Source organism: Platalea leucorodia, assembly GCF_965183815.1.
Source record: "Platalea leucorodia genome assembly, chromosome: 16".
Taxonomy (NCBI): Eukaryota; Metazoa; Chordata; class Aves; order Pelecaniformes; family Threskiornithidae; genus Platalea; species Platalea leucorodia.
This window is the reverse complement of record NC_138838.1, coordinates 7,956,703-7,972,037: the sequence shown is the minus strand read 5'-3', so window position 1 is coordinate 7,972,037 and position 15,335 is coordinate 7,956,703. Positions and strand designations below refer to the sequence as shown.

The 15,335-nt window shown below is 52.1% G+C and overlaps 1 protein-coding gene across 1 annotated transcript in view; it reads left to right on the top strand.

Annotated features, from left to right (window-relative positions):
- Window positions 1-6,368: 6,368 nt before the first annotated feature.
- LHFPL7 (LHFPL tetraspan subfamily member 7) overlaps window positions 6,369-15,335 on the top strand; it is a gene marked incomplete at both ends in the record, with an annotated part of 64,183 nt that continues 55,216 nt past the window's right edge. The window contains one exon of the mRNA XM_082328601.1: window positions 6,369-6,656. Within this exon, the coding sequence (XP_082184727.1) occupies window positions 6,369-6,656 (288 nt within the window). The remainder of the gene's footprint in view (window positions 6,657-15,335) is intronic.

The following is a 15,335-nucleotide window of genomic DNA, read 5'->3' as shown; positions in this document are numbered from 1 at the left end:
GAGGCGCGGTCGGCCATCTTGGATGAGGGCAGGATGGCCCTGAGGAGGCGTTTTGGGGACGCTCCGGCAATTTGGGCAGGTGCCGTGGGCGAAGGGTGACAGCCTGCCCTGAGCGCGGGCGACAGCGAGCAAGGGACAGGAGGGAGCGGCATGGCAGGGCTGGCGAGAGCCGAGGTGCCGTACGAAGCGCCCTGGAGACCTCTAAGACCGGGCCCCAAGATGGCCCCTTTGGCCCCGGGGCTGGGGCAGAGGAGTGGCGGCCCGGCAGACCCCGCCTCGGGCTGAGCACTGGCGTGGGGACTTCGCAGTTCCAATGGAGGCAGCCACAAGCCGCGGGTCCCTGTCCGAGCAAGGCCCAGGTCCCTAAAGGCGAAAGGCCATCCCTGCCGTGCGAGGTGCGCGGTGGCACCGGTCGGCGCGTTCGTGTGGTGCCAGAAATGTGGCAGGGCTTCCCGCAGCTCTGTCATTCCGTCACGAACGAGCTGGTTATCGGTGCAGCGTTACCAGAAAAGCCTGCCAGGCGGCATAACGCCGGTCAGGATGTGGGGACGCTGCACGGGTGCTGGAAAGCAGAGCGTCTGATAAGTCAGTTCCGTCTGCATCCCGAATCCTGCCACAAAAATCCTCTTAATTATCCGCCCGAGGCAAATCTTCTCTTTTCTCAGCTATAAAGGACGTTTGTAGTTATAACACATACATTGATCTCTGAAGGATATGATACGAATGCTTTACAAACACTTTATAAAGACTATTATTATAAATTCTAGTTTATGCATGAGGAAAAGTGAGGCACAGCACCAGAAAGCAGCTCTCCCCAAATCACACAGCTACACCTGATACGTGCAGCAAACCATACAACCTTATGCCTTTGAAATTGCCCTGAATGCTGGAGAACCAGCTGAGAGCAATGAAGTCCAGCGAGGGCAAGCATCTGCCGTGGTTTAACCCCAGCTGGCAACCAAGCCCCACCCAGCCGCTCGCTCACACCCCCGGTGGGATGGGGGAGAGAATCGGAAGGGGAAAAGTGAGAAAACTCATGGGTTGAAATAAGGACAGCCTAACAGGTAAAGCAAGAGCCGCTAACGCAAGCAAAGCAAACCAAGGAATTAATTCTCTACTTCCCATCGGCAGGCAGGCGCTCAGCCATCTCCAGGACAGCAGGGCTCCATCACGCGTCATGGTTACTTGGGAAGACAAACGCCATCACTCCGAATGTCCCCCGCTTCCTTCTTCTTCCCCAGCTTTATATGCTGAGCATGACATCATACGGTGTGGGATATCCCTTTGGTCAGTTGGGGTCAGCTGTCCCAGCCGTGTCCCCTCCCCGCTCCTTGTGCACCCCCAGCCTCCTCGCTGGTGGGGTGGGTGAGAGGCAGAAAAGGCCCTGACCCTGTGCAAGCCCTGCTCAGCAGTAACGAAAACATCCCTGTGTTATCAGCACTGTTTCCAGCACCAATCCAAACCATAGCCCCGCTATGAGAGAATTAACTCTACCCCAGCCCAAACCAGCACAGCATGGAAGAAACACAAACCATGTCCACTTTCCTGTGGGCTTTGGCACTCCATCCCAGTGGACAGGAATTAGCTTTCCAAATGCGTAACTCTCCGCCCAATTCCTCTTCAAGCTCGTTTATGCCACGACATTTCTGGGTTTGATCCCAAGGAGCTTGTCCCGTGGGGCTCAGTGAGCAAGATACCACGAGGGTCCTGAAACAAACCCCGCAGGAGGCAGCTGCAGTTCTTCCTCTTACACCCCCACGTCATGACGGATCGATGCGGTGTCATCCCTCTGTGATGTAACTGTCCTGCCGGCGGTGCTTGAGCCATGAGAAAATTATGTAATTAATAATCATTACGTAGATTTCTGCAGCATCTTTCATCCAAGTGTTCCAAAGGTCTTTACAAACACTAATTAAGACTCATAAATTGTAAATTGCATAAAAGGTATATGGGGATCTCTTCGGGGCTCAGATGAAGCCGTCTCTTGGGCGGGATGTTGCAGCTCATCGACACCCTATAGCAACTGCATTTTCTTTTTTGATACTATTTTTGTTAACTGATGCTCTTTGATACATTTTTGTACATGTGCCCACAGGCTGGCTGGAGGATAATGAACGGAATTATTATATGGTTTTTGCATAATGAACTGAATTATTTAATTGGCACATAACCTAAGAGGCTGCTAATAGACTAAAATATTCAGAAGGTGAGCAAATGTGGAAGAATGGGATGAATCATTTAGGGAGCACTAAATTAACACCCTCTGTCAAAAAAGTTTGCACCCAGTCCTTTACAAACATGCATAAAAACTGTCAGTATAAAGAGAGCGCTAATGCAACCAGTATATTGATCCTCCAGTATCCTGATCAACCAGTATACTGATTCTCCAGTACACTGCACACAGATTTCTCTGTATTTCCGTGTAACAGTGTGTGGCTGAAGGGTCTGTTCCGCAGATCAAGCTTTAGGTTTCAATTTATATGTTGGGGTTGAAGCAGGATGCAATGTATTACAGGGTCCTGGTCTGCCAGGCTGTCTCAGTTCAATTTGTGGTAAAGTTCCCAAGGGAGTCTGTATTCTGGACCCTCTTTCTGGCCTTACACACTGATCTTTTTTCTACTGCCAAGCCCATAGATCCCGACTGAAGTTGCTCCTCTGGCTGAGCCATGGTTGAAGCAGGCATGCTTTCTAGCAGGTTTATTTAGCCACGCATATCTGCTTTAAGCAGAGTGGACGCTTTCATGCTGGGACACGCAGTCTCCCGAGACTGCACTACCAGCTGCAAAGTGACAATTTGTACCATCAGTAAGGTGAGGCTGTCAGAAACCTGGCCGGCTGGCAACCTGATTTTGGGGTGGGTAAATTGTAGGCATCCCCCATCACGCTCGATGAGGAAGACCTTCTATGTTGCAATTAGTTTTCAAAGAGCAGCTCCTTTACCAAAAACCTCATTGAACCTGTCAAAGTCTTTGGGATAATTCAATTATCTTTGCATCAGATTCTAGATAATTGCTGAAACCTCAAGCTACAAGTATGTTTGGCATGAATTACCTTTCCTGGACTGAAATTTTCTCCCCCTTTTGAGAACGTGCAGAAGGGCTGAAGCTCCAATCCACGGTTAGTCACTCAGCCGTGGACCCTGGAGAGCTGAACTGGAAGCACGAATGACATCAGGTTCTGGAGTTTTTAACAGAACGTGACAGTTTAATTAACTGAGCAATCAGTTGAAATATGACTTCAGGACATAGGTTAGCCAACATCAGAGAAGCTGGGGAACACCTCCCTAAATTAAAATATTCAAAGAAAAAAAAAAATGCCTCACTGCCTGGTGATTTTTCCCTCTCCATAGATAGAAAAATAAACAAACTTTAACATTTGAACAGACCTAAATGGGATGCTCTTGTTTAGACAGAATTAATAAAGCAGAACAAGACTTTGTTGATAGCTTGGCATCTTTGACTCAGATAATTAATCACAGGGAGCTGCTCTGCTCAGTTACAGCATTCAGAAAAATACAAATGTAACAAACCGTGTTACAGGCTATTGCCATTTCTCACATCTTTGGGACAGTCCATTTATTTACGTGTATTTACATGATGTTGGGATTCTATCTCATGTGTAGACTTCTCCCTACTTTGGGAATACAAATAATAAAAACTATATGACTGTAGGCTTTAACAGCCTAGGTCTTACTCTGGAATCAATAATAATGTCCAAAATACGTAAGGAGTCAAAGATGCCGTTGTACAGAAACACACTACAAGCTTAAAAAATCATATCTTCTAAACATTTCCATTAGCACTGTTAAAAAAATATAGAATAATATTGCAAACAAATAATTAGACATCTTAGAGGAATTTGCAAAATAAGCAACACAAATACTAATCACTAAGAATCCAAGAATTAACGGTGGGGGAGAGTGGGAAAGATGCAGCCATACCTACAACGGTGCACAACGGGGTGCTGGGGAGCTGTAAAATTGAGAAGACGTAACTGATACCATTACAGTAGGGGTGCTCCAAAACTGCAATCGCAGCAGCTTCAGTTCCAGACTTGTATTTTTCTCTTTTTTTAATGGGAAAACAAGTGGCTGCATGCACACGTAAAATTCATTGCAAATTTGGTTGTGGCTGACCTCAGTCCATTAGCCTTAATGGGAACGGGAGGGTTGGCACTGGCTTCTCAACTGTGCTGAGCGTTTCAAAGAAGGGAATTATCCCACGTCCCAGCCTGGCAAAAAAAATTAACTGATTTTATTAAAACATTGCAACCCCTCCTTGTCTCCTTCCACTGAGCACATGCCCAAGGAGGAAGGTTTGTCCCTCTGTGCCTGGTGGATGGGCACGGGTAAGGGGCGAGGGGTTTCTCTCTGACTCTCAGTGGGTGAGTGGGTGTGTAAAAACCTGAACCTCGAAGTGTAATACAGAACAAAATGGGGGGGGAAAAAGCCTCAATCGCGGCAGAAAGAGCTGCGTCGGTGACCTGCAGCTGACGATCCCTGGGCATCTGAGCTCTGGGGAAGGAGCACTGAGCAGGAGCACGGCCATGGCAAACAGAAGAGCCCTCGCAGCAGTTTCTGCAGCTTTTCGCCAGCCCTGGCCCTGCTGCAGGCTGCTCCTCACAGCCCTTCCTGCAGGGCTTCCGTGCCACCCTGGAATTATTCTGATTTACTGAAAACAAACCGGATCGTTCCTACCTCCGGTCTGTCCAGGTGGCATTGCCAGCGTTGTGAGGGACTCACCTCAGATGACCTTTCTCCAATTCACAGTGTTTTTCCCAAATTCTTGGTCATTTATGGTGTCATAAATACTTGAATAAAACCAAGTGTAAAAAAAAAAAAAAATCTAGTTTAAAACCATTTTCTGTGTTTCTCCATTTACGCTTTTTCTCCCTTTTGTTTTTCTAAATGCCTCCAAGAGTACGAGAAGTGATGCAGCACATGACAGCAGTCGGGTATTTCTGCAAACCAGGGATATCGGGAAAAGACAAGGCTGAGTGTGATTTTGTCCCTTCAAAACTTTCCTGGAAGTCACAGGCTAACAAGCACGCACATTTTTACATGCACGAAAAAGACACTCCCCCCCGGCCGGAGCTCAAACTGCCCCCAGCCACAACCGCAGGGAATTCAGCTGTAAACCCCGTGAATTCAGCTGTAAAGTGCAAATCCTCTGCCCATCGCTTTCCCGCTGCTGGGGCCGCGGCGGGGACCCCGCAGTCTGGGCGCACACCAGGAGAGGGTGCCAAGCCCCCGGCTTCGGCGCTCCGGCCTCTGCAGGGGTTTCAGCGGCGAAGCCCCGCTCCGGCAGCCGCGGGGCCACCCCCCGCAAGGGCTGCGGTTAAAGCGCCAGCCAACCCAGCCCCGATCGGAAGGGAAAGCTCTTTTTTTTTTTGACCAAAAGCTGCCCAATACCTTTAGCTCTGTCGCAGCAGTATCGGCAGTAAGTGCCTGAAAGCCGCCTGAGGACATTAGGGCAGGATAAATCTTTTTTTTTTTTTCTTTTTGCTATATTTAAAAAAGGGTCAGCCTCTTTGGCTTGCGGCTGGCGGACGTGGGTACCGCTCGGGGGGACAGCTGGGCTTCTGGAGATCGAGAAAACCCCGTGAGATCTGCGAGGCAGGAGCACAAGATATCAATTCATGCTGCAAAGCGACCGGGAGGTTTAAGAGGAATAAACCTTGGCTGATCCATGAAGTTTCAGAAGCCTGTTACAAAAAAAAAAAAAAAATTCATCTGCGCTGGGAGGCGCAGCTTTTATACCTAAAGTAAGCCCGAATTCCGGGCAGCCGTTCTGCCTCTAAGACTCTTTGGAGAAAGCTACGAGATTAAAGGATAAAATTAATGTTAGTATTCCTCGAGCGAGCAGACCCCGAGTGAGAAATCTCCCAGGGAGGGGCGGTGGATCCCTGGGCTGTGCGTGCGTTTTAAAGCCCCCCACGGTGACACCCGCGCTGCGAGAAATTCCCCGCCAAGCCGCGGCCCCCACGCGTGTCCCTGTCCGGGAAGGCTGCAGCCGCAGCATCCCCGTCTGCGGGCGCTGGGGGGGGTAACGACATCAGGGATAACGCCAGGAATAAAACGACTCTTTAGGGGCTCCGCAGCCTGCAGCGGGGCAGGGAAAACGGCGTAAAACACCCCAAAACGTGTGCGCGGGGGGGGGGGGGGGGCGAGGACTCCCCCGCCCGCCGCGGGTGTCGCAACCGCGCCCGGCCTCAGCCGCGCCCCGCGGGGGGGGGGGCGTGGGGGGGGCGGCGCGCAGGCAGCGCGCAGGCAGCGCGCAGGGGGCGCGGGCAGCGCTGCCGGCCCCGCGCCCGGCCCCGCCGGCCGCTCCGCGCCGCGGCGGCTGCGCGGCCGCGCTGCGGCGCCGCCGATGCTGTCGGTGCCGGTGCCGGTGGCGGGCGCGGGGGCGGTGCGGGGCGCGGGCTCCCTGCCCCGCCGGCCCACCATGTGCAGCGGCGTCGGCTGCTTCTGGGCGCTGCTCTCCGCCGGTCTCCTGACCGCCTGCGCCGCCGCTTTCCTCTCCCCGGCCTGGCTGCTGCCGCCCGGCCGAGCCGCCGCCGGCTTCGGTTTGCTTTGGCGCTGCGCCGGGCCGCCCCGCGGCTGCCACGGCTCCGCCGGCCCCGGCGGCTTCGGAGACATCCCCTCCGGTTCCTGGCAGGTGAGCGCCTCCCCCCCGCCGCGCCCCCCGCGCCTCCCCCGGGCTCCCCGGCGTCCCCTCGACATGCCCCGAGCTCCCCGGCGTCCCCCATCGCCTCCCCGGCACCCCCCTGCCTGCCTCGGGCTCCCCGCCGTCCCCCCGTCACCTCCCGGCATCCCCCCAGACCTGCCCCAGGCTCTCCAGCATCTCTCTGTCCTCCTCGCCTCCCCGAGGTCCCCCTGTCATCACCCCAGCATCCCCCATTCTGACCCAGGCTCCCCAGCATCCCCTTGTCCTGTCCCCCAGACCTGCCCCAGCATCCCTGTCCTGCCCTGAGCATCCCAGGCATCCCCTCCATCCCCCATGCAGCTCCCGAGCATCCTCTGCATCCCCCCGTGCTGCTCTCAAGCACCCCTTTCATCCCCTGCATCCCCCGTGTCCTGCCCCTCAGCACCCCCTGGGTGCCCCATGGTCCCCGTGGGGCCGCATCCCTTTTTGGGATGCTTGGCTGCACTTGGGATGCTGCACAGAAACCTCCCGGGCGTCTTCGTGCTGGTGTGGTGGTCAGTGCAGCCTGAGCGTGGCCGCAGTGCACGTCCTGGCCATGGCCCCGGCAGTGCCGTGGCCCCGGCAGTGCCGCAGGTCTGACCTGGGCACCCTGACCCGCCGGGGCTCCTGGCCGTGCCTCACTGCCAGGGCCTCAAATCCCTCCGACCCGCCCGGGCAAGCTCCTGCGTGGGCGTGCGGGAGGGAGTCGGGAGAGAAGCAGGAGAGGGTTGGTGCTCCCCAGCAGGGCATTGAGCATCGCTTGCCGGCTGAGTTTGCTAAGCGGGAGAGGAGCAGAGGGGTGGCTAAAACTGCTGCCCCTGGGACACGAGGATCCAGAAATCAAGCCTGGACGTGGGGGACTGCGGCCGTTCCCCTGCCTGTCCAGCCCAGGGTGATGCCCTTGCCAGGTTTTGGGAGGAAGGAGGCCAAGGCTTCCCCGCTTGCCCCGTGGGGCCTGGGGTTGCTGTGGTGTCCTGCTGTGACAAACAGCTGCCTGTCCCCGCTGGGTGTGCGCGGGGACCACACAAAGCCTGGTCCCAGCATCCCGCCGCCCGCTTGCCCCTGCCCTTTCTTCCTCCTCTCCTTTCCTTTCCTTCCCTTTCCTTCCCTTCCCTTCCCTTTTATTCTGAGCTTCTTACCCTGAGGTCGTGAGTGTGATTTCACTACTGCCGCTCAAAACACATGAGCTTTGATTTGCTCCGGGTCGCTCTATTGCAGAAATCCCAATACGAGGGCTGAATCCCGAGAGGTCGTGGCTGTGCCCAGCACAATGGGTGTCAGTAGTTGAATTTCTCAGCCTGCTGTGAAGCTGTGCTGTTATCTCTCCCAGGATGCCAGGTCTGCGCTGCGGTTGCTTAAATCCCGTCATGGTCCTTAGAATTGTCATTAAAGACAAATATTGTGAATTGCAAAGAAAAGAACAGGCTGCATACAATCCTTCCTATTTATATAAAAACGTGCAAAAATGCTGTAATTTCCATTAGTTGGCCTTTGTTCAGATGTTTTTGCAAACATAATTCAGATAAACACTTCCGAGTAATAACAAACTTTGAAGATAAGAATGAAGCTCAGCAGTGACTCATTTGAACAAGCTTTGGCTACACACAGCCTCAGCCATCCCATAGCCTCTGAAAAGCCTTTAGATCCAGAATATAACATAACACAAAGCCTCTGAGCTCCTGCGCTTGGGCTGTGGTAGGGATGAATAATATCAGGGTACTGAGTGGAGTTTACAGGGGATTTTGTTGACACATCCTTGTCACCTTTATTAATGCCATCCAAATAATTCATGAACAACAAGGAGTGCAGTCTTTTTCAGGGGAAAGTGCTCCCCTACCAGCTTTCTGCCATGATGAGGATGAGAATACCTGTTGTGATGGTTATTTGATGGGATGGAATAGGACAAAATATCCCTGACAGCTTTGCTAAGGCAGGCAACAGCTTTGACTTTCCTGCATGAGCAGCCCTCCGAACCTGCACGCCTCAGTGCTCAGGACAGGGGGAGCTGAGTTCTGTGAACTCCATCTGCAAGTTCAAGCAGGAGGTTTTCCTTTTTGGAGTGAAGGGGAAATCGTGACTCTTTTTTCTTTGCTTTCAGAACTTGTGACATTCATTTCCAATCTTTCAAGCAATCTTGTGGGAAGCTCCTTCTTTAAATGAAAGCCAAAAGCTTAACGTGGATGGGAATCTAGGAGCTTTTGAAAACAGCCACCAGCTTTTTGCTGAAGTGGTGGAGGCTGGCGAGAAGGGTGTGAAGCGGTGGCTATGGGGAGCAAAGGAAGCAAAAGCCGATGTGGGGATCAGGAGCTCTTCTAGCGTGAAGCTGGTGGCACATCTGGGGGGGATGCTGAGAGCACATCTGGGGAGGATGCTGACGGCACACCTGGGGGGATGCTGAGAGCACATCTGGGGGGGATGCTGATGGCACACCTGGGGGGATGCTGAGAGCACATCTGGGGGGGATGCTGATGGCACACCTGGGGGGATGCTGAGAGCACATCTGGGGGGGATGCTGACAGCACACCTGGGGAGGATGCCCACCTGCAGCGCACAGGGGGTGGGAGCAGCCCACAGCCGGGATGTCCATCCCCGAGGAATGTTGTTCTTTTTGTTTCCTGAAACGTGCACACTTACCACGGTTTGAAGGTTTCCCTGTTCAAATGTGCCGATTTGATGAAGGGGTGGGGGAGCGTTCAGCCCTGCAAATGATCGTTAATGCCAGTTGTGTGTTTGTACTTGGGGGATTATGTTAATCATGCTACAAATGATGCCTTGAATCATGTCTAGAGGTTAATTAACATGCCTTTCTTCTCTTAAGAGGGCCTTCATGTCTGCTTAGAGTTGCTGGCTTTTTTCTGCTTCCTTTCATAATTACTTTGCAGCTCTCTAATATCATGGGTACCTTTAATTTAACCCTGTCAGAGCTCAGGCTGCTGGGGCTTTGCACCGTGCTCAGCATCATGATGGTGATTTGATGGGGTGGAATACAATAAAATATCCGTGACACCTGGAGATGTTGTGGCCAGGCTGTCTTGTGCAGGCGGAAACCTTGCAGGAGCTGATGGAAACTGGAGAGGGTCTGGCTGGAGCCAGGTGAGGAGAGAGGAGGATGATGGGGATGGCCACAGCCAATTTATGAGTGGGGCCCTTACACTGACCATCCAAGGAGGATCTGTTGTGGGAGGACTTGGAGCTGTGAGGGCTGGAGAGGGGCATCCCAAGGGGTGTAGGTGCCATGGGGAGAGGGGATTGCTCTTGGGAGGCCAACTGGTAGAGCTGGGAAAAACAGGTGAGCTTTTGAGCTCTGAGCTGCTTCATTGCATCTCACTACTTTTCTTTTTTTTGTGCCAGATCCCTGTGTGCGTGCAAAATAGTGCTTTATCCTGAGCTAATTTATTTTCTCTTTCAGTGGGAGCATTTGGCTCATGGGTTCCTGTCTCAATGCTGCACTTCGGAAGCCAGTGCTGCTTCATTTCAAATTTCTATTTTTATTTTTCCAGATAGTCTCCAGTTATTTTCAGGCTTTGCCAAGCATGTAATCTAAAATAACAAAGAAGCTGATCAGCCCATGGTATTCAGGTTAAAACCACATGGACCATTCGCCTATGAAGCCAGTGATGCCCTGCTGGAGCACACAATAACCCACTCAGGATAGGAGGGAAGGCTTTACACGGCCCCAGGAGTTCCCTGAGTGGGTCTGTCCTGGGTTGTTGCCCATAACAGGACTTGAAATGATTCAGCGTAGTGAAAATGCACAGTAAACCTGCTTACCCTTTTATCAGAAAACACTGAAAGGTTTCATAAACCTTCATTGCCAGTTTCTCAGCCTGTCAGTTCAGCACTGGGCTCCTGATGTAATCTGAGGCTTGCCCACTGGGATCAGATTTGCAGAGCTACACAGCCCCATTCCCAGTGAAAATGCACGTGGGGTGCTCGTGGAGATGGGAAGATATTTGGAAAATCCATTGCTCCTCTTCTAGCACAGGCTCTGGCACAAGGGAAAGCTCGGTGTTTTGGGAGCTCTCAGCTTGCGACATGACCCAAGCAGGGAGCCACATGCGAGACTGGCTCTTGGGCAGAGTCTGCTCTGCCTCCAGGGGCCGTGTATCAGGCCAGTGTGTTAATTTGGGATTATTGGCAAATCAGCTTTTAGCTCCTCATCCTAAGAACTTCCCAAGAGAGCAGATCCTTCCAGGCTTACTCTGTCTACCAGTCAGTTTGATTTTTAATTGCACTTACACAACCTTGGCAAGAGGTGTAAGTGCTCAGCAATTCTTGAAGTCACCGTTTATGCATATTACTTTGCAGTAGACTTTATCTCCTTTCATTAACCACCCAGAGTTTTTTGACCTACATTAATAGAAGAGAAAATACCCGGTGTTGGGGAAACCTGTAATTCCTGGGCTCTGGCCCCATGCTTCAGTGCCCGAGGAGCAAACCATAACCAGGACTCACTGACCAGTGAACGCTCATCACTAAGCTGGGCTGAAAGGGGTGCTGAGACAGGGCCAGCTTATGGGTGGGCTGTGGAAGGTCAAGTTGATTGAAAATACGGACAGGCTGCTCTCGGGATTAATTCTATGAACTCCGCTCTCAACGGGAGACGGAAGCTGCTTTGCTTAAACAGAGGCGTGGGGAGGTGGGTATTAGCTGCAGCATCACTGCTTGGGCTTAGCTGAGATGTGGCCGCTCATGGCAGTGATGACTTGTTCACGCTGGGTCGCCTGCCCACAAACCTGCTGGACAAACAGGGCGTCCTGAACCCTGTGCCTGGGCGCATCAGAGACATTTTGGGCTGAACGTTGCATTTCCCCTTTGTAGGGCCCGGAGCAGAGCCTGGCTCAGGGGGGTGGGGACACAGCAGGGACATTTTGATGGCAGGACATTCCCTCCATCCGCTCGAGGCTGCAAGTCCCACTTCCTTCAGGCTCCTCTCCATTGGCTGTGTAAGGAAAAGCCAGATGGGAGAGCTTTGTGACCTGCAGGCTGTTCCCTGGCCCAAGATGATGAGCCCAGCTTTGCTGCCAGCACCGGGAAAGGGCTTATCCCAAGGAAGGATAATAAGAGAGTGCGGGTAAGAAGGTCTGATCTGGTACCCAGCGACAGTGCACTGCTTGCTGCCTAATTAAAATTTCATTAAGTTGGTTCGCATCCCTTGATGGAGGTCACAGGCACACCATTGATGTGCTAATGTCTTACTTTTTCCCTTTTTTTTGTCTTTCACCACTATCCATCATCCTTTTAGATAAAGCAGTGCCATTAAGAACTGCTTTCCAGCATCCCCAGATGCAATGACACTGGAAGAAAGACAGCTGTAATTCATCAGACATATTATCTGTCTCTTATTTTCTCCCTAATTAAAAAAATGCATTTTTTTTTCTTGAATCAGTTTGGGCATTAACCCCTCTGGTGTTTGTGTTGAATGCCCTTGATTAACTTGAAAGTGGGAAAGTTACCTGGAAGGCCAGGACTGGCCGAGCTGCGTCTGGGGGAGGGGTTTGCTGAATTTTGTGTGTGAGCAGCTAAATCTGGGCTGGGGAGAAATACCCGCCATGTGTGCTGCAGCACAGGCAGGTCCCCATCATCCAAATCCTTCATTTGAAGGAGAAGAAATGGGGACTGGAGCCTTGTTGCCTCCTCTGCATCCCTGTGCCCCAGCCCACTCTGTCTCAGGGGACCCTTAGACATCAGCCACCTCCCTGGCAGCATCATGCCTGGGGCTCTGCGTTACTGCCGGGCTGGTTTGGGGAGGTTGGACCTGCTCCCACTGTTCCCATCAGATGACATCGGGCACTTCCTAGCGCTGCTGGGCAGGGGATAGCATCTGCATGGGAACAGGATGGAGAGGGAAGATCAAATAGGAAGGAGAAAGCTCTCAGATGGCGCCGAAAGGAAGGTAATTGCCAGGGAGGAGAAGATGAGGACGTGTGGGATCCTCTTCCTGGCCGTCGCTTTAATGCCGACCAGATGGCGGATGTTTGTTTCTGTGACTTGTGTGGGGGAAATATGAACAAGCTGCGAGGCTCGATCCACCCACCCCTGCGCACGCAGCGTCTCCTGCAGAGGCAGGCGCCTCTCTGTTGTGCCCAGGTGGATATTCCTGGTTTTTACCAAGATCTCCTCTTGCGACTTTGCCCAAGGAGATGGCACTGCTGTTTTGGGTGCAGGGCAGTCTCGCCAGTGTGGTGTGGATGAAAGCAGGGGTTTTAGGGTCCAGTGCAAAACTCACCAGAAAGTTTGGGAGGAGTGAAGGACCTGGTGGCCACGTGGTGCCAGTGGCAGCGACTCGTGGGGTGCAGGGACATGCAGAGACCCCATTGGGCACCGGGATGGAGAGGAGGCAGCATTGCTGCTCCAGCGCCGCTGTTGCCCTGCAGATAGATACCAGTCTGAGTATTTGTACTGATCCTTTCCAGCCCTCTTTATTTGCCCTCCAACAGGTGGTGGCGACCACTCCTTCTCTATCAGGAGCTTGGCCAGGGGCATCTCAAGCCACGCAGCAGAGCCAGACCCAGCTGCCAACATCTGCATCCACTTCCCAGCATCAGCCCCTGGTGTGGCCTCCCGAGTCCTTGCCAGCACTGCTGCAAATCCCAGATCTCAGGTCCCCACTCAGCACCTCCGTCCAGCACTGATTTATTTCTTTAACAAGGTTAAAAACCCTGGTGTCCATTCAGTTTCTGCCTCTCCAGGTATAACACTATCCAGTTTAACCCCAAAACATCTTCCCTGAATGAATATTTAATCACACAGAGCTCTGATGGGAGGGGACCGCATGTAAAAAGAGAAAATGGTTTGATTAATTTTGCCCCCTCTTCTCTTGCAGTTGCTTTTACAGCCAGTTTTTCCCCAGCTCGTTTGAGGTTTCGGAGACCTTTTCTACCTCAACAGACACCCCCAGAAAGCCAGACACTCTGTGACCTTCACTCTCAGCCCGTGGCTTTATTTCCTAGTTGTTTAGGGTATTTATTTTCTGCCCCAATTTGCAAAGATGCTTAAGCACTTGAGCAGGGCTGAAATACCCAAGCAGTCTCTAACCTTGCCTTCAGCCTACTGCTCCGGGTACCACAGGGCCCATTCGGGATGGCAGCTCTCAGGGGTTGTCAAGTTCCAGTTAATAAATTGCATTAATAAACTAATGTGCATTGGGGTGTGACCCAGCGCACAGGACGTGATGGCAGGAGCTTTGCCAGCTTGGTTTATCTCCACCAAGCCAAACACCAGGTACTCTTTCTCAGCACTAACTCATTGGAGCGGACAGTTTTTTCTCTCTTTGCCATTTTCACTTTAAACTGTAAAGATCATGGATGCTGGCTTCAAAAGATGGGATAACTTTTTAAAAACTTTCATTAGGGATATTAAGTTATTCTTCCCAGGATGGTCCTTGTGTGATATTTTAATTTTGATTTTTTTTGGTGAATGAAACAGCATCTTCAGCAGATTTATTGCTTAGTGAATGGCATAGCCATGGCACGTGTCAGACCTGTAAAACATTAAAATAATGGGTAGGGGATTGTTGTTAATCAGAATTTATTACGCTACATAAAGGCATATTTACAGTCCCACCAGGGGACTATTAATTTGTTTGGGGATAAACAATTAATCTCCCTGAGAGTGGGAGCAGAAAATCTGATATGGTTTTATGTCTTTTCCCAGCACGGCAGAGGCAGGATAGCTCACAGCCCCGGGCTGCCAGGCTCCCCGGAGGGGGTCTCCCCTGGTGCGGACGTGGGTCTGCGACGCCTGGGGAGAGGCAGCCCACTGGGCAGCGAGGTCCTGCTTCTCCCTGGCCGGTTTTGCACTGGGAGCTGTGCTCTCTGCTGTGATGAATGAGCTTTTTCCTGCCCGTGCCTGAGCTGGGCTCTCACAGACGGCCTCGATGCATCCCGTTTATTTCCCACCCCCATCTATTTTTGGGTTTCAGCCTTTGCATCCTGTTTCCTGCATCCTCTCCTTTCCGCTCAAGATGCAACAGGCACAAACAGGGAGGAGAGACGGAGGTGCCACACAGTTGGACAGAGAGGGGTTTTAGCTGCTACTGTTTGGTACCTTTGCTCCATGGACTTCTTCAAACTTAAGCCTTATTATTTTTCTTCAGAAGTGGCTGTTTGATCTGCAGGTGCAATTCTAATATAGGGCAGAAGCACTTGGGATAATTCCCAGCCAAGGCCCTGGAAAGGTTATGACAAAAGCAAAATTTGTTTTACAAGAGCTTATCCAGTGTTTTGGCCGGTAATGACAACATGTTAGGGAAAAAAGTTTGCACCTTGTGTTTAAGCAGCTCTGGCCATTGCATACCAGGATACAGTAGGAGCCAGACTAAGACCACCGGCTTGCAGCAGGGTCTCTTGCAATCTGCCCTGAAATGCCTCATGCCTTTTCCTATTGCCACCTATTTTGGGGCAGCTGCGCCACTGCCATCCCTTGTGCCCCCCAGCAAAACTGCTCAGCTGCATTATCCCTTCTGCCCCCAGAGCTGCCCAGCGGCTGTTCGGTGGCTCAGCATCCCTGGCCCACATGGCAGAAAACAAACATCACCATTTACCTACGCCTTTTGCCCACATGAATTTGAACACATTTATTCAAAATGCGACCTTAGTTCCCTTTGCCAAGGCCTGGTTGGATTTGGTCGTTTGTTGGCCGCCACTGTGC